Source organism: Entelurus aequoreus, linkage group LG21, assembly GCF_033978785.1.
Source record: "Entelurus aequoreus isolate RoL-2023_Sb linkage group LG21, RoL_Eaeq_v1.1, whole genome shotgun sequence".
NCBI classification, from domain to species: domain Eukaryota; kingdom Metazoa; phylum Chordata; class Actinopteri; order Syngnathiformes; family Syngnathidae; genus Entelurus; species Entelurus aequoreus.
In genome coordinates, this window is record NC_084751.1 from 39856413 (window position 1) to 39875441 (window position 19029).

At 38.4% G+C, this 19029-nt stretch overlaps 1 protein-coding gene across 20 annotated transcripts in view; it reads right to left on the reverse strand.

Moving 5' to 3' along the window:
- The window catches only part of LOC133638745 (protein unc-13 homolog B-like), a 143353-nt gene that overhangs the window by 43163 nt on the left and 81161 nt on the right, over window positions 1-19029 (reverse strand). For 16 of the 20 annotated variants that reach the window (XM_062031654.1, XM_062031665.1, XM_062031662.1 and 13 more), the window contains 9 exons: window positions 17109-17384; window positions 16933-17023; window positions 9920-9966; window positions 9699-9780; window positions 7190-7264; window positions 6878-7097; window positions 3415-3642; window positions 3170-3311; window positions 2912-3081 (listed from right to left, as the gene is read on the reverse strand). In XM_062031654.1, coding sequence (XP_061887638.1) covers window positions 2912-3081; window positions 3170-3311; window positions 3415-3642; window positions 6878-7097; window positions 7190-7264; window positions 9699-9780; window positions 9920-9966; window positions 16933-17023; window positions 17109-17384 — 1331 coding nt within the window. Of the gene's footprint in view, window positions 1-2911; window positions 3082-3169; window positions 3312-3414; window positions 3643-6877; window positions 7098-7189; window positions 7265-9698; window positions 9781-9919; window positions 9967-16932; window positions 17024-17108; window positions 17385-17715; window positions 18602-19029 lie in introns of those variants that run through there. The other 4 variants (XM_062031649.1, XM_062031667.1, XM_062031669.1 and 1 more) reach the window with 2 other exon arrangements.

A 19029-nucleotide genomic window follows, 5' to 3' on the forward strand; every position in this document is an offset into this window, starting at 1 on the left:
CATGAAGAAACACCGGCCATGGTGTCTATGGAAGAGCAGGGAAGTTTATATTTCTTTTTTGTTCATAATGTTAACCATATCAGTTTTGAAGTAATCATGGATAAAGGCGGCAGAAACATATAATTACGTGATCAAATAATAGTTTTACATGATTTTATCCAATGGGCTCCAAGTTCTGGAGAAAACGTCACAAGTGGGCGTTTCCAGTACAATTCGTTGTTTAGCGTTACTTAAAAATGAATTGATATTATGGGAAATGAGTGCCTGATTCATTTTCAGGAGTAAACAATATATAAAGATTTCATGTTAGTTAATTTGGGCCCTTTAAGTTCAAGAGATTGTTGAGAATTGTGCTTACATCGGGAAATTCTTCACTGATATCACAATTTTTCAACACAATTAAGATCATTTTGATATATGATCTTAAATGTTACTTACTTCTGGTTTTCTAAAATGTTTATTTAACCAGGATTTTATACACAAACTGAGGTCTAACTCAATATGTGATCACGGAACTAAAGCAAAGTAAAAGTAAAAAGAGGAAGGTCAAAAGACAGGGAAGGCAATCACGTTTTCTAAAACTTCATGTTTTCTACAAAGGGACAGATCAAGAAACCTCTGCCTCTGTAATGACTAAATGTAAGCTTGGCCCTAATGAAAACATTTCCCCTCCCCGAGGGATGGCACTTCAGATTATAGGTGAGCTTGTCTGAAACGAGCCAAACCGTCTGCAAGCACAATGAGCTCATTTGAAATTCCACAAGAAAGGACTGCCAAAGAAAAGCAGCGTTTTTAACGCGGACAAATGTGTACCTCGGAGGACTCTCCTAACCTTGGTGGATAAAAATGTTCCTCGGGCAACTGAGACGTACGAAATGAGGGTCAAACAACTGACTTATTGAAAGCGGTATCCTGGTGGAGTGGTGGAGCATACATATGGAGCATATTTGGGGGAAAAATAGCAACATGATATTATTGGGTTTTCTGTGGGAACTGTGGTATGTTGATAGTAGCATATTGCCAAGGTGTGACTCTAGTACATTTTATATATATATATATATATATATATATATATATATATATATATATATATATATATATATATATATATATACATACATATATATATATATATATATATATATATATATATATATATATACATATATATATATATATATATATATATATATATATATAATGAACATTTACAAACCCCGTTTCCATATGAGTTGGGAAATTGTGTTAGATGTAAATATAAACGGAATACAATGATTTGCAAATCATTTTCAACCCATATTCAGTTGAATGCACTACAAAGACAAGATATTTGATGTCCAAACTCATAAACTTTTTTTTTTTTTTTTGCAAATAATAATTAACTTAGAATTTCATGGCTGCAACACGTGCCAAAGTAGTTGGGAAAGGGCATGTTCACCACTGTGTTACATGGCCTTTCCTTTTAACAACACTCAGTAAACGTTTGGGAACTGAGGAGACACATTTTTGAAGCTTCTCAGGTGGAATTCTTTCCCATTCTTGCTTGATGTACAGCTTAAGTTGTTCAACAGTCCGGGGGTCTCCCTTGTGGTCTTTTAGGCTTCATAATGCGCCACACATTTTCAATGGGAGACAGGTCTGGACTACAGGCAGGCCAGTCTAGTACCCGCACTCTTTTACTATGAAGTCACGTTGATGTAACACGTGGCTTGGCATTGTCTTGCTGAAATAAGCAGGGGCGTCCATGGTAACGTTGCTTGGATGGCAACATATGTTGCTCCAAAACCTGTATGTACCTTTCAGCATTAATGGCGCCTTCACAGATGTGTAAGTTACCCATGTCTTGGGCACTAATACACCCCCATACCATCACACATGCTGGCTTTTCAACTTTGCGGCGAATGGTTCTTTTCCTCTTTGTTCCGGAGGACACGACGTCCACAGTTTCCAAAAACAATTTGAAATGTGGACTCGTCAGACCACAGAACACTTTTCCACTTTGTATCAGTCCATCTTAGATGAGCTCAGGCCCAGCGAAGCCGACGGCGTTTCTGGGTGTTGTTGATAAACGGTTTTCGCCTTGCATAGGAGAGTTTTAACTTGCACTTACAGATGTAGCGGCCAACTGTAGTTACTGACAGTGGGTTTCTGAAGTGTTCCTGAGCCTATGTGGTGATATCCTTTACACACTGATGTCGCTTGTTGATGCAGTACAGCCTGAGGGATCCAAGGTCACGGGTTTAGCTGATTACGTGCAGTGATTTCTCCAGATTCTCTGAACCCTTTGATGATATTACGGACCGTAGATGGTGAAATCCCTAAATTCCTTGAGAAAGGTTTTTCTTAAACTGTTCAACAATTTTCTCACGCATTTGTTGACAAAGTGGTGACCCTCGCCCCATTCTTGTTTGTGAATGACTGAGCATTTCATGGAATCTACTTTTATACCCAATCATGGCACCCACCTGTTCCCAATTTGCCTGTTCACCTGTGGAATGTTCCAAATAAGTGTTTGATGAGCATTCCTCAACTTTATCAGTATTTATTGGCACTTTTCCCAACTTCTTTGTCACGTGTTGCTGGCATCAAATTCTAAAGTTAATGATTATTTGCAACAAAAAAAAAATGTTTATCAGTTTGAACATCAAATATGTTGTCTTTGTAGCATATTCAACTGAATATGGGTTGAAAATGATTTGCAAATCATTGTATTCCGTTTATATTTACATCTAACACAATTTCCCAACTCATATGGAAACAGGGTTTGTATTTGCAATTTTTTCATATGTGGTGGTCACAACTGACACTGACCGAGCTGCCTACCATTGAGTCATGAATGGTTACAACCACTTGGCAGCTAAAATAATAAAGACAATGTTATATTTATTCTCATGCGCGTGTCAACACTGACCCAGGTTGTACCAGACGTCCATCTCTCCGCTGAGCGTTCGGACTTCAATAATACTCTGGCCAAGGAAATCATCAGATTCCCTCTTAAGACGCTGCTTCACCCTCGACTTGATGTCATCGTCTTCATCCCACACACGCACTTTGATTCTGTCTGACGAATTGTGGCATTCGCTGACAAAAAAGCACAAGATACACACACAGGGTATTAAAAAGAGAAATACTTTTTCTCTTGAATAACGTGGAAATAATGCTAACTTACAAGTTATATTTCTCCTCCCACACTGGATTGAGGTTGCCATAAATAGTTTTGGTCCGCTTCTTGGTCTTGCCCACCTGCACAGTGACATACGGATCACTCGAGCCCGTCTTGTCCTTTGCCTGAAGTCCTTGGGCACAAACAACTACAATATAGAAGGAAAAAATACACAAAGAGTGAAGATGATGAATAAGCTCCTGCTAATGTTATTGCATGATTTATTACATTTGTTTTAAATAAGGAGATACCTGTGATTGTAATCTTGGCAGACCACTTTGAGGTGCCATCCAGCACGCTTTGTTTGATGGCCTTCATCTGCTGCGAATGGACAGTTTTGCTAATGATGAAGACCTCTCTGATTAGGTCAAATATTTCTGGCTTGTTCCTTTCTCTGATCTTCATCCTGTCCTTCATCGCCATGATGATATTCTGAGTTCGGTCTTCAGCTCCGTGTTTGGAACTCTTCTCCGCAGCACCTAACCATGAAACAATTAGAGGATCCTTGAAATTAATACTAAACATCATTTGTAGGTACAGTATAAGCATAATATGATTTTACTACGTAAATATCAACGTTGTGGCGGTAGGAAATGGATGGATGGATATATATAAATTCCTGCTTCTCAAGACCAATAACCGAAATATATAAATATATATACAGTACAGGCGAAAAGTTTGGACACACCTTCTCATTTCAATGCATTTTCTTTATAGTCATGACTATTTACATTGTAGATTGTCACTGAAGGCATCAAAACTATGAATTCTTGGCATTCTCTCGATGAACTTCAAGCACATCGGTGAAGTGAAAACCATTTCCGGTGACTACCTCATGAAGCTCATCGAGAGAATGCCAAGAGTGTGCATTTTGAAGAAACTAGAATACAAAACATGTTTTCAGTTATTTCACCTTTTTTGTTAAGTACATAACTCCACATGTGTTCATTCATATTTTTAATGTCTTCAGTGATGCTAGGTTCACACCAACGGCGCTTTGACGGCGCTTTAAAGCGGCATGCAAAGCGGCGTTAAAGCGTGAGGGTCGTAATGGATCGTGGGAAAGCTTGTAGTGAAGCGGGACATGCGGCAAGTTCGGCAAAATTTTTTAAACGGTTTAAAAAAATTTGTCGCTCTGTCAAGAATGGAATAAAGAGCAGAGAGCGTATCAAAGCGTGACAAAGGTCAGCAAAGCTTGACTCAAAGCACAGGAAAGCTTAACAGATCTTGGTTCAAAGTGCGGACCCCAGTCTACAACTACAAATAGGAAGTGACTGTGATATTGACTAGTGACATTGAAACTTTATGTAAAACCAACACAGGATTACAAATCCATTCTCTTTTGCATCATTGCCTTTTTTATACAATGATCATTGTTTCTGTACTTCTGTGAGTTTGCTGTTTGATGTTACAGTTTGACATTACTGTCTATAATTTTTCTGTATGAAAATGTAAACAAAAATGGTTCTTAACTTTCTACTTTGTGGACAATGTTGATCCACTCTCTTGTTTCATCTCATACAACATAATGTACCCTTTGTCTTATGAACCCCACATTATGTAACCTGATGGGTGAACAGTGATACTATTTGTGCTTTTTTGTTTGGTCAAGTTTTGTTGCTTGCTGTACATGTTGATAACATCTTCCTTAATAATAAAGAGAATATGTTACGTTGAAAAGAAATGCCTTTTATTATTGTCAACTAGCATAAGAAATGAAAGATAGATATTTATTAAGATGACAAAGAAATAAAAGAAATGAAGATATAAAACATAATATAAGGGGAAAAAAAAGAGAAATTGAAAAAATAAATGAATATAAAAAATGTGTGGAAAACAGTATACTGAGTTTTTCACATTTTTTTAAAACTTATTTGTTTATCATATTTCTTTTTTATTACATTATGTGTTTTATCTTGTATATAATAAAACAAAAAGACAAATCAAATAAATAGATAAATCTAAAAAATGTGGGGAAAACTTAGTATACTGAGTTTTTCACATTTTTTTCTTAGTTTTTCGTCATATTTCTCTTTTTTATTATATTATGTCTGCGCACGCAATTTATTCATCAAATTCACAAAATAATAATCGCATCAAAGCGTAATAAAGTTCAATAAAGCGTAATAAAACGTATCAAAGCGTGATTTAAAGCGTATCAAAGCGGCATCAAATCGTGAGAAACGGTAACAAAGCGGGAAAGAATTCGTATCAGAGCGTATCAAAGCATAACATTACTTCGGAGATCGGGATATTCGTGGAAAAATTGACAAAAATGACGGCGCTTTGCTCGCCGCTTTAAAGCGCGGCAAGCGCCGTTGGTGTGAACCAGGCTTGACAATCTACAATGTAAATAGTCATGAAAATAAAGAAAACGCATTGAGTGAGGAAATGGTGTGTCCTAACTTTTGGCCTGTACTGTATATGTAATACATTATTTATATATTATTTATTATTTCAAATTAAGATTGAAGTGAAGCTTGTGAACATCTGAAGGTACAGTAAGAAAGACTCAAATAAAGGTGGATATGACTACTTGTCCTTATAGATTTATCCTAACCAAACATGACAACACAACTGAGGTACTGTAGAACTAACATCACATCAATAAATCTGTAGTGTCTTTTATGTATTTTTTTTTAAAATGTATCAATCAGCGTGTGAAGGAGTGTGGCGATCGTGTCCTATTTTGCTCGCAAACATACATCCGAAAAACACCTGTGGCTCAGAAGTACAAACTGCAGACTTTTGATCGAATGCATTTAATATTTAGACTGCATTAAAAATATATACACTACCGTTCAAAAGTTTGGGGTCACCCAAACAATTTTGTGGAATAGCCTTCATTTCTAAGAACAAGAATGGACTGTCGAGTTTCAGATGAAAGTTCTCTTTTTCTGGCCAGTTTGAGCGTTTAATTGACCCCGCAAATGTGATGCTCCAGAAACTCAATCTGCTCAAAGGAAGGTCAGTTTTGTAGCTTCTGTAACGAGCTAAACTGTTTCCAGATGTGTGAACATGATTGCACAAGGGTTTTCTAATCATCAATTAGCCTTCTGAGCCAATGAGCAAACACATTGTACCATTAGAACACTGGAGTGATAGTTGCTGGAAATGGGCCTCTATACACCTATGTAGATATTGCACCAAAAACCAGACATTTGCAGCTAGAATAGTCATTTACCACATTAGCAATGTATAGAGTGTATTTCTTTAAAGTTAAGACTAGTTTAAAGTTATCTTCATTGAAAAGTACAGTGTTTTTCCTTCAAAAATAAGGACATTTCAATGTGACCCCAAACTTTTGAACGGTAGTGTATGTATGACTGTCGTCATGTCCCTCATAATGATTGTGAACAATAAGCACAATTGCAAAAGAAGTGCAGTTCCCCTGTCGGGAGTAAACAAGTACTGCCATGTTTGTTTACATTGTGAGGTCCGGTGAGCTTAAGGGACATTAGGACCTCCTACGAGAAAGAAGCGCTTGATTTGCCCACCTAGACCACTTACAGCAATATGAGTAATCTTTAATCTCGCTCTATTGGAGCGTTTTTTTTAAAAGTATTATTGGTTGTCAGGGCTATTTTACAATGTTATCGTATTATCAGTGGAACGTCATAATTCCAACTGTCAGCCCAATAAGTATCGGTCCGATAATTCGGGTGCAGCCCTAATATTTACATCAGGATATCAGCCGGCAGACTGTGTACTCACGTTGTAGACAGTCAGCATTCAGTAGTTCGTGACACTTCTCGTGACATTTGACGCCACACTCTGAACACCGGACGCCTTGTCGCGCGATGCCCCACAACAGCCCCTCGCACTCGTAACAATATGTGGGCGTTGTCGCCGTCCACACCTCAAAGTTATGTGGCGTTGTGCACGATATAGGGTAGATCAGAGCTTGAAGGGTCTTTTTGTACACGTGGGTTTTCTGTTGTGATCACGTTATAGGAAGAGAACAGAGCATTAATGACATCAATCACAGTTTTGTAGAGCTGAGTTTTTTATGAATGAATAACTTACCAGCTCCTCATCCTTAATAGATGATCGTGCAGCCATGGCAGATGTGATACCTGCCTTCCTGGCTTGCACGAGGGACTAAACAACAGACAACAGGTAAAGGTTATAATACTGACAAATTTATTAAAGAAGTACAAAACCCAAAACCAGTGAAGTTGGAACGTTGTGTAAGTCGTAAATGAAAACAGAATTCAATGATTTGCAAATCCTTTTCAACTTATATTCAATTGCAAAGACAAGATACTTACGTTTGAACTGGAAAACTTTGTAATTTTTTGCAAATATTAGCTCGTTTGGAATTCGATGCCTGCAACATGTTTCAAAAAGCTGGCACAAGTGGCTGAGATAGTTGAGGAATGCTCATCAGACTTATTTGGAACATCCCACATGTGAACAGGCTAATTGGGAACAGGTGGGTGCCATGATTGGGTATAAAAGCAGCTTCCATGAAATGCTCAGTCATTCACAAACAAGGACGGGGCGAGGGTCACCACTTTGTCAACAAATTTGTTTTAAGAACAACATTTCTCAACGAGCTATTGCAAGGAATTTAGGGATTTCACCATCTACAGTCCGCAATATTCTCAAAAAGTTCAGAGAATCTGGAGAAATCACTGCACGTAAGCAGCAAGGCTGAAAACCAATATTGAATGCCCGTGACCTTCCATCCCTCAGCCGGTACTGCATCAAAAAACGACATCAGTGTGTAAAGGATATCACCACATGGGCTCAGAAACACTTCAGAAAACCACTGTCAGTACCTAGAGTTTGTCGCTACATCTGTGAGTGCAAGTTAAACTATACTATGCAAAGCCAAAGCCATTTATCAACAACACCCAGAAACGCCGCCGGCTTTGCTGGACCCGAGCTCATCTAAGATGGACTGATGCAAAGTGTAAAAGTGTTCTGTGGTCTCATCAAACACTTATTTGAAACATCCCACAGGTGAACGGGCTAATTGGGAACAGGTGGGTGCCATGATTGGGTATAAAAGCAGCTTCCATGAAATGTTCAGTCATTTACAAACAAGGATGGGGCGAGGGTCACCACTTTGTCAACAAATGCGTGAGCAAATTGTCGAATAGTTCAAGAACAACATTTCTCAATGAGCTATTGCAAGGAATTTAGGGATTTCACCATCTAAGGTCTGTAATATCATCAAAAGGTTCAGAGAATCTGGAGAAATCACTGCACGTAACATTGAATGCCTGTTACCTTGGATCCATCAGGCGATACTGCATCAAAAAGCGACATCAGTGTGTGAAAGATATCACCACATGGGCTCAGGAACACTTCAGAAAACAACTGTCAGTAACTACAGTTGGTCGCTACATCTGTAAGTGCAAGTTAAAACTCTACTATGCAAAGCGAAAGCCATTTATCAACAACACCCAGAAACGCCGCCGGCTTCGCTGGGCCCGAGCTCATCTAAGATGGACTGATGCAAAGTGTAAAAGTGTTCTGTGGTCTGACGAGTCCACATTTCAAATAGTTTTTGAAAACCGTGGACGTCGTGTCCTCCGGAACAAAGAGGACAAGAACCATCCGGATTGTTCTAAGCGCAAATTTGCATTGTGTTGCTGCCATTAAATTCTAAGTTAATGATCATTTACAAAAAACAATTAAGTTTCTCAGTTCCAACATTAAATAGTTTGTCCTTGCAGTGTATTCAATTGAATATAAGTTGAAAAGGATTTGCAAATCATTGTATTCTGTTTTTATTTACGAATTACACAACGTGCCGACTTCACTGGTTTTGGGTTTTGTACCTATATAAATAAATATATGAACAACCCACAGCCAAGTCAGACTCTGAGATCTTACTAAAATGGGGGCCAGTGTGGTGAGTAAGGGGGAGGGTTAAAAGGGTGGTCAGTAGGGTTATTTTGCCATTTTTCCCAGGGCAAAGTCAGAACACCAATGTGAGGATTATTAGTTTCGAGCAACTATTAAAGAGGGTTATGATAATGGGTTAAGTTGGATACATAAAACAAAAAGCCACACAAATGTTAGTTAAATCAACACAAATGCCATTTCCTTACAGTTTGAGGAAAAATAAATGCCAATACAAGGGATTTTATATTGTTAAATAGTACCAATTAAGTGTCATGACCAAGAGGATGCATGCAAACTTTTTCATTTCTACTCCAATTAAAGAGGAAAAAAACCATGCTGCAGATATTATAGTTTGAGGCAGGTTGTGTTTTGTTTATCCAACTTGATATTTCACTAGATTCTAATAACTTACCATAGCCTGACCAGGCAGAGAGAATGCATTCAAGAGAGTTGTGGGGAATAGTTTTGGGTTTTGGAGAGGAGGGAGAGAACAATTAGCAGCTTGATTTGATATATCTCCATTTGTTGAGAACAAGCTAATAAATCCCAAAAACAGTCAAATAATAGATTTGACTTAAAGGGGCGGTCTCCCAAACAGAAAGACATGACATACACAAAATACATGTATTAGGATATACAGAAAGATATAAAACCGAAATATAAATCTGTTACTGACCACATCGCTGACCAAGGCAAGAGGTTTCTTTTTACGGAGGTCTGGCATGCTGTCGATACCATAAAGGCCAGAGCCATCACTGCTTTGGGACAAAAAAGCACAATGCATAATTCAACTTTTAGACAAGTCTTTAACAACTACATCCACATGGATTTCCTTTTGCAACTGGATTCACAGTAAACTCTCTATGATGATGATGATGAACCCAAAGTATGACTTACCCTGGTTTGACCCAGGCCTGTCTTGCACTGGGCTCGTCTGGTCCAACCTTCAAGATTTAAAAATATAAGCAATTAAGCCATTTAAAAAGGTTAAGTCGGATAACCGGTTGTGAGAGACGAGGATGAACGGAATGTGATTTTGGTTGAGCTTCACCTCTCTGATGTTCCACGTAATACAAAGTAGTACAACAAAAACCAAACAAATATCCTCCCGAGAGCCAGAATTCAGCAGGAGGATATGTTTGTTAATACCTTTTGAGCAGAGGTGCAGACAATTGGGTTGTTGTTCTTGAAACGCAACAACAGAAAAACAGCGCAAAGCTACAAAACTAAATATTTACTTTTTTCACACAGGGAAAAACAAATGATGACATACGTCTCCTCGCACAATTGAAAACAAAATAAGGTAAACAATGGTTTTTCAGTCACCAAAATGAGTTTCAAATTAAATGTTTTTGCAAAATATGTTTCAAATAACAAAAACTGAAGTACAAATACAAAATAAAAACAGACAACACACAGGAATGAGATACAGCTTTAATATAATCTAATAGAAAGAAGCAACCTGAAGTTCTTCTTGGACTGTTTCTGTAAAAAAGTAAAGAAAACACCTTCAGATTTACTACTCGTATACAGAAGAGGAAGTATTTTTGTAAAATGTAGAATGGATACAACTTTTATTGTAATTTCTGGGTTTGTTCAATTACCTTGAATAGGTTTTTCCTGAGATCGAGATCCTTGAGACCCTTGAGAGCCATGCGACCCCAGGGATCCTTGAGCAGACTGGGACAGTCTATTATGAGTTTGCCTTTTTTCCTTTAGAATGCGCTGGAAATTAGCTATACGTGCTTTGTGATTTGCATCAATGAGCTTTCCGGTCTCCTCAACGATGTTGTTTTCACTCGAATAATTCAAACACACTTCATCTATACTGGCTAATGGATCCAAAGGACTCTCACCTTGCGTGGATGGGCGATGATGTGATTTAACTTCATGGCTCGACATTTCTGAATTTGTTTCACATTCTTCTTTGCTTTGTACAATATCTACATTGTGACACTCACTTGGAGTAGATGGGGAGGGATCAGGCCCCTGAGAAAATGCTTGGGCCGAACATGGCAGGTTCTTATTTATCTCTCCATAATCCACAAAGGTCAAGGTCTCACTGGCCTCCTTTGTTGGGACAAAGTGAGTGTGATTAACAGTCAGACTAACTTCTCCCTCTGTATAACCAGTAGTGCTTAGTGTGCTTTTATCTGTGTGTCCAATTACGACTAAAGGTACTTCTGAGATACTATCTTCTTCCAGATTTTCAGGGTTCTCTTCTTCCAGATTTTCAGGGTTGAACCCTTCAAACTTTTTCAAAGCCCCCTTTAAAGCAGATCTGAAACTGAGTACAGCCTTGCTAAAAGTTGTAACATCAAAACCGGCACCGGGGGACTTGTCTGTACTCTCAGAATCAATTTCTGAAGAAAGTTGAGATTCTCCTGCTTCATCTCTTGAGATACTGTGATCTGTCCAATCCCTTTCCAAACTCTCAGCATATCCCAGTTCAAGAGTGTCACCAGATGATGGACAGTCCTCCCACAGTGACTGAGTCTCTAAGTAGCCATCATCACAGTCTGTCAACAGTACAGTGGAGAAACTACCACTCATGGAGGAACCCTGGTACTCTGCATTTGCAGAGGCATTCACAGTGTGGTAATCTGGTCTTTGTGGGTAGGGGTAATTAAGAGAACAGAAACCGTCTACATTTTGTAATCCCTTGTCCCTGCAGTCCACCAAAGCAGAAGAACATGATGAAGAGCTGTAATGGATTCCAAAAAGTAATGAGAGGTGTTCAGAACTAGTATGTGAAGAATGACCTGGTGTGCTACTTTGTGTTTCCTCTGTGGCACAACAGTCCCACACATGCAGTTCTTCTCCACTGTTTGCACATGAGGAAATGTCCTCCTCATTATGACCTCTTGCTCCACATATTATAAACTCCTGATATACAGAAGGCCATTTGTCATTTTCTGTGTCACCAGAGATAACTGTTGTGGACAAAGAGCTGATACTTTGGTTGTCCTGACTTTGATGAAGTCCAGGATCAAAGTGTTTTTGTTTTGCTGAACGACCCATTTGCCTATTGGAGCTATGCAATGCATTCTCTGGATTTGTTTGATAGTCTGATTGACCAACAGTCAGTTGTTTGGGTGTTCTGTAAGACAGTAAACCTCCGGAAATATTTGCACATTCTTTCCAATCGGACAGTGTAGCAGTGTCCCTCTTCAGGGGCGATGTTATAGCATTCTGCCTTCCCAAGCTTCCTCGCGTGGTACCCTCTGTATGAGAAACTGGAGTAGGATTAGGTGGAGCTGAAGCTCCAGAGTATAGGTCTCCAATTTCACTTAGCACTGCATCAACACAACAAGACACTTCATCCACCGAGCCTCGTACTGACGTTAGATACTGCCTCAGGTCTGATATTTCCTCTTGGATCTTGTTTATGCCTTTCAGCTCTTTCAGTATATGATCAACTATTTTATTAGAGCACTGATCTTCATCCTCTTTATGGTCTTCATTATAGATCATTTTAATTAGCTGAGGTATAGTATCCTCCACAGCTTCAATCCCAGACTCACAATCAGAGCAGCTGTTTTTCTGTGATTGTGTACGGGTAGCCTCCATACAGACAGTTTCACTGTCAGGATGGGACTCAATCCTGCTGTTTCCTTCTGCATCGTCCAGGTTCAGCCCCTCTTTGGGACTCATGAACAGAAGTGGAGGTAGTTCTTTGTTGTGGGGCTCATCTTGTTTACCGAGGTGTCTTTTGGGGAACATCCCAATGAAGCAACACTCTTGATTAGCTTTCTCCACTTGGGGGAATGTTGCTATAACATCCTCAAGTAGGTGCAAGCAATCATCTTAAACCAATTACTGTACCTGGCAACAACGGCAAACAAAAGAGAATCAAATACACGTTACTTCATTGACAAAATAGTGAAAGCTACAAAGCACAAGTTTATATTTGATATTCTGTACTGTAGGTAAAACATACTATGTTTTCATTCTGTACTCAACCAGTCCACAATCATGAAACTACCAAGAAAAATGAGCTATGTTTTTTCTACACAGACACGGATCGACCCCAGTTGACAAAAGTTGCAAAGCATATACATTTTATAAATACGTTACAATATTATCCAAAGCAGTTATTTATACTTGTCTGTCTCACTAATCAAGCATTGACTTAAATGTCTTGTCGTTTGGTTCCACAATTTGTGTTTGGTCATTTGCAAAAATATGAAATACCAACATTAAATATGTTGCATATTACATAACAAACAAAACAAAATCTGAGGAAAACAAAACAAGACTTCTTGATTGTGTACAACAGACAGTCTTGCCTTCAGTGTACAGCAACTCTGCATAATGTTTGCAACTTGATCGCAGCTGGTTAGATCGCTGTAATTACAAAGCTTTTAGAACACAGCAATTAGATCACAGACAGGTCAAATCTCTGTTCTTGGTGCCTTGTCACTCTTTTTTAACTGTACCAGCTGCCCGGCCTGATTGCTATGATCCAACCCAGTGTAGATACCACAGGAACATTAATGATTAGTAAAAGTCAGAACGCACTGGAAGGCATTACTTAATTCAGTAGAGAAAATGTGGAATTTAGATTGTTTTCTGTTGATCAATTGTCTGAGCTGCTTAAACTAAGTGTCACATTTTTTTCACCAGAAGTTACATTTTGTATCGTAAGTAATAACGCAATAATGAATTACAGTACATATTGCAAACACAGCATGTTCTATATGTACAGTGCAGTATTTCTAAATGTAACTATTTACATAAAAGAACAGACACAAGCATCTTACCTTAACGCAAAACAAAGTGAAAAGTGTAGATATCACTGACGATCGGTTAAATCCATGTCAATAAGTTGTCCACAGGTGTCTCTTGACTTACTTGTTTTCCCTGAGTTAAAACCTCTTCTTTAAACTTGTAGAGAAGAATAGGACTTTCTCAGTCGGAGTCTCACACCCGAGAGTGGTATACCACAATCACATTGCAGTTTACACGCAACGATGTCGCTATCCCTACTTCCCTCCTGCCCTTTTGCATGCTCTCTGCTTTCTCACTCCCTCTGGCAGCATATTAGCACATAGCTGATCTGAGGCTGTGAGAGTGCCGATTCTCAGCCTTGTCTTTTGTTTTTCTGGATGTGGGCATGCCACATCTGTAGTGTAGGTAGCATTGTTTCTAATAATCAATCTACAATGTCGCATGCAAGTGAGTACACCCATAACATTTGAGAAACGTTATTATAAGTGCAATGGTTCTCAATGTTTCAAGTTATTATTAATTCTTGGTGAAGTCTCAATAATGTAGAAAAGAAGTTTGGATATAAAATAAATTAGCCAATCCTTTTGGGCATGCAATTCACCAGTGCTGCATTGGTTTTTACTGGAATCCTCTTCCACTCCGCAACGTAATATCATCATGGAGTGGTTATTGTTGGGACACCTTGTGCTCTTTCAATTCAGCTGGAGACGTAGTTGGCCATTCCATCCTCTTCACCGTCATGAGTAAGGCACTTGTCATCTTTGAGTTGTGTTTTGTGGTCAATTATGTTCGAATACTGTTGTGCGGCCCAATTGCCGAAGGGAGTGGTTCATGGTGTGCTTAAGAATGTTCTAATACAGTGGTTCTTAACCTTGTTGGAGGCACCGAACCCCACCAGTTTTATATGCGCATTCACCGAACCCTTCTATATATATTTATATATATATTTTTTTGAAATTCAAGAAAAAGTTGTATGTTTTTTTTACTGGTGCACAAAATGAACCGTGCATGAAAATCACCTTGTTCAAAGAACAAAATCAACACAGTGCATGAACTCATAACAAATTACACACCCTACACACATTACCATGAATTGATTAACGTGGACCCCGACTTAAACAAGTTCAAAAACTTATTCGGGTGTTACCGTTTAGTGGTCAATTGTACGGAATATGTACTGTACTGTGTATTTTCTTCCTTTGCAATCTGCTAGTAAAAGTTTTAATCAATCAATCAAAAAACCTGCAAATCAGATGGAAAATTAGAGGGAACATTGTTTGGGGGTATCCATAATACGCTGATAGGGAGAAGTTTTTATTTACACGATAAGTCGGATGTCTCTTTACCTCCGTGGCGGAGGCTCCACTGAACCCCTGAGGCCGACTCACCGAACCCCTAGGGTTCGATCGAACCCAGGTTAAGAACCACTGTTCTAATATATAGTGGGATTCATGTTTCCCTCAATGAACACATACTACTCTAAACAGTGGTGTGCCGTCAGGGCCAGCAAGGCCTTCTCTGCTGGCCTGACCAGAAATCATGGTCATAATTAAAGATAAAAGTATTTTTGTATTTACTTTCCCTAAATATCTAAAAGTATTCATATTCTCTTCATGTCATATTATGCTCCTTCCGGTGCTGTTGATTTTAGGTTATAGAGTTTTTATCCAATCAGAATTCAGCTAGCTTATGTTGCCATGCTCTACGAAATCTGCCGAGGCCTTCGGAATCAACAATGCGGTCATTGAACGGACACAAATATTTGACAGACAATTCCGATAGCCAATCAGATCACGAGTTGTTGTCAGTAAGGCCTTCTAGACTGGGCTAAGGCAGATATATATTGTGATGTTATGAGCTAGGCAACATAAGAACTCCCTTACCCAGCATGCCACAGTAGTGAATGGCATGCGCAGTAGCCCCGTTTAGGTTGTTGAATGTACCCCTGCCGGCAGCTGGATGTTTTTGATGAGCACGCTGTGGAGTAAACTTTAAGAACTCCGCCAACTCGCCTCGTCTGCATATTTTATGATTAGACAAGACAACACATATATTTGTAAGGCCATTTTCAAGAAGGATATTTAAAGATAAACTACATCTTGGGAGACGATGTCGGCCAACCCCAGAAGCTCGAATGGGTCCTACAAATTGTGAGTTCAGATATTTTATATCTTTAATATGTATTTTGCAATTTTAATTTTGACAGTACCACATAAGATATGTTTTAATTGCTGATGCGGGTTTATTGATTTTTAAATGCGCCAGAAAATAACCCGTTTTGTACACTGTTGAGGTGATTCAATGCGCAGTAGGGCATAAATGGGTTTTTGTAGAGTATTTCTCCAGCAATGGTCATGAGGTGATATAAATGATGGTATTTTGAGAGGTAATCATTGAAGTCGGACATCACTGAAGGCCTAGGTGGGAAACGCACGGCCCGCCACTGACTCTGAAGTATATACAAGTTTCCTGCTTATATGTTAAAGAGGTTCATTTAGCCTACTAATGTGTATTTATAAATAGTTGATTTATATTCCTGCTTATAGTATTATCCCTTGAGAAAACGTAATAAAATGGTTGCTCAAATGTGAGATACTGTATCAACATCAATTACATGCTAAACATACAAAACAATGCAGCAGAAGGAAAAAAAGTGACATTAAGTGATGGTCATTCTGACTAAAGTTGTGCAAATCTTAATTCAGCTGTAAACTCAGAGTAAAAAACTTTAGCTCAGTACGATTAGACTCTGAAAAAATCAGAGTTTAAGGACTATGTAGAACGGCAAGAGAAAGTTTCCTGTTAAGACTCCTTGAATGAATATTTTCCTTAATCAAAGCAATACATACCAGCTAGGTTAGGTCAGTCTGAGCTGAGCTGTCCACAATCTATCATTTAAGTGCATTTGTGTGCTAGTACAAGAGTGGCATGCCCCAAGGACATGGCCTACAATCATAGCGCCTTCACTCAGACATGGCGTTCAGAGACCACACTCCAAGATCAAATCTATCAGTCAGTTAAATAAACATCAGATTGGGTAAACTCAACCAGTGTGATAGGACTCCAAATGTGCCGTCTCTGTGTGTGTATGCATGGACTGTATGTAATCTGTAATACTGTAACTATATGTGAAAGGAAAGGAGAATGAGGTTAGGAACAAAAGAAAAATCACTTCATACCTCCCGTAGCTGAACCCTGACTTTATTGATGGCCTTCAGCCAACGGACTCTGGATGGAGAAAAGGGTAAAGGAGGCCCGTCCTCGTGTAACCTGCATTTATGAACACAAATCAGAGAGCTTACAATGGAAGGTATTCAATAAAACAAGTTGAGCTCAACGATAAACACAACTGTACCTTTGAAGATTAGAAAACCCTTTCTCTGTCGGAGTGTCCTTTTTTAAGGCTTGTCTTTCTTCGAAGGATAGTCTTGGTGTTTCCTTCCCTTCAGCAACAGATCGTCTATTTGTTGTAAGATGTCCATTTTTGGAGGGATAAAAGCTTGTGCTGTGGTAGGAGTGGACAGACTCCTCCAGTTCTGACCCACCAGTGCTCTCCAGACCAGCCTCACTCAGCTGGGAGCTGGTCTGACTTAGGTTTCCTGATGACCCAAAGTGACTACTTTCTGCTGGACTACATTGGTAAAGAAAAGAAATATTCAATGTCAGATTTTTGTACTTTTGTTTTGAGATCATGTACATCAATAACAAATTAATTATGGGTTTTTTGAATATATTTACTAGCTTGGTTAGATAAGTGGAGATTGTTATGCTAAACACAGTCAGTTGAACATAATACACATTTCCTTTTTTTCAATTTAAAAGGCTAAAACAATCACCCAATAAAAAATGAGTAAATAAAAGTTGTACCAAGCCCCACTGATCTATAATTTGAGATCCTATTCTACAAAGGTCTAGTTTGCTTTATGAAAACACATCACATAATGACCTAAAAAATACCAAACCTTGAATGTAGATTGTGGCATGGAGAAAACATATTGAAATGCGACAAATTCAAATCTGTTAGCATGTGCATAATTTACTGCAAATTAATCTTTTTTAAGTGCAGTAATTATTATATGAATAATCTTCTTAGACTGTAACTTCTTACAATAAAGGTATATTTTTTAGCACAGTTACCTGTGCATATTTCATTGTTCTTGTTTGACTCCACCCCCAACTTCTGTTACTGTCATTTATACTTCATGAGGTGGCCCAAATAATAATTCATTGTTACAGTTATGACATGTTTCAACATTCTTAACAATACAATACATGTTTTTAGACACTACCGTCAATCAATTAGACAATATTAAATGGCTATGAACAAGGGTATTTCTGAAAATATTTCATAGTAAATCTGTCATAATTATCAATTTTAGTAACATTCAAATGAAGACAATGAAATATGCAAAGGTGCTATTAATTAATTTGTTGAACACGTAACATGAATTTCATTCTCAAAACCAGAATCCCATGCTCAAACACGTATTATGTCAAGAAAAATGCATTCATTCAGGTGAACTATAGACGCTCTACCTGTATTTGAAATGTTGACGTGTTCACTGATTACCAATTTAGAGCTCGATTGACACTCTAGGTCAGTGGTTCTTAACCTGGGTTCGATCGAACCCTAGGGGTTCGGTGAGTCGGCCTCAGGGGTTCGGCGTAGGTCAAGACACACCCGACTCATCGTGTAAATACAAACTTCTCCCTATCGGCGTATTACGGATACGGCAACAGCTGCAGGTGTGTAATTTGTTGTGAGTGTATGCACTGTGTTGGTTTTGTTGTTTGAACAAGGTGATGTTCATGCACGGTTCATTTTGTGCACCAGTAAAAAAACATAACATATTCACCATTAATTAATTGCTTATTAACATGCAAATTAGTAACATATTGGCTTAACTAGTCATTATTAAGTACTTATTAATGCATTATTCGGCATGGCCTTATTATAACCCTAACCCTCTAACTCTGACCCTAACCCTAACCAAATAACTCTAAATTAAGTCTTTATTAATTAGAATATGTTCCCCTAGTGTCCAAATAACTCTAAATTAAGTCTTTGTTACTTAGAATATGTTTCCCATACTAAAGTTTTACCAAAAACATAACTTTGTCTTGAATTTGAAAAAAAAAAAAAACATTTTATTTTTCACTAAAGAAGGGTTCGGTGAATGCGCATATGCAACTGGTGGGATTCGGTACCTCCAACAAGGTTAAGAACCACTGCTCTAGGTCAATCTGATTAGCATTTTTTAAGCATTATATGCTTT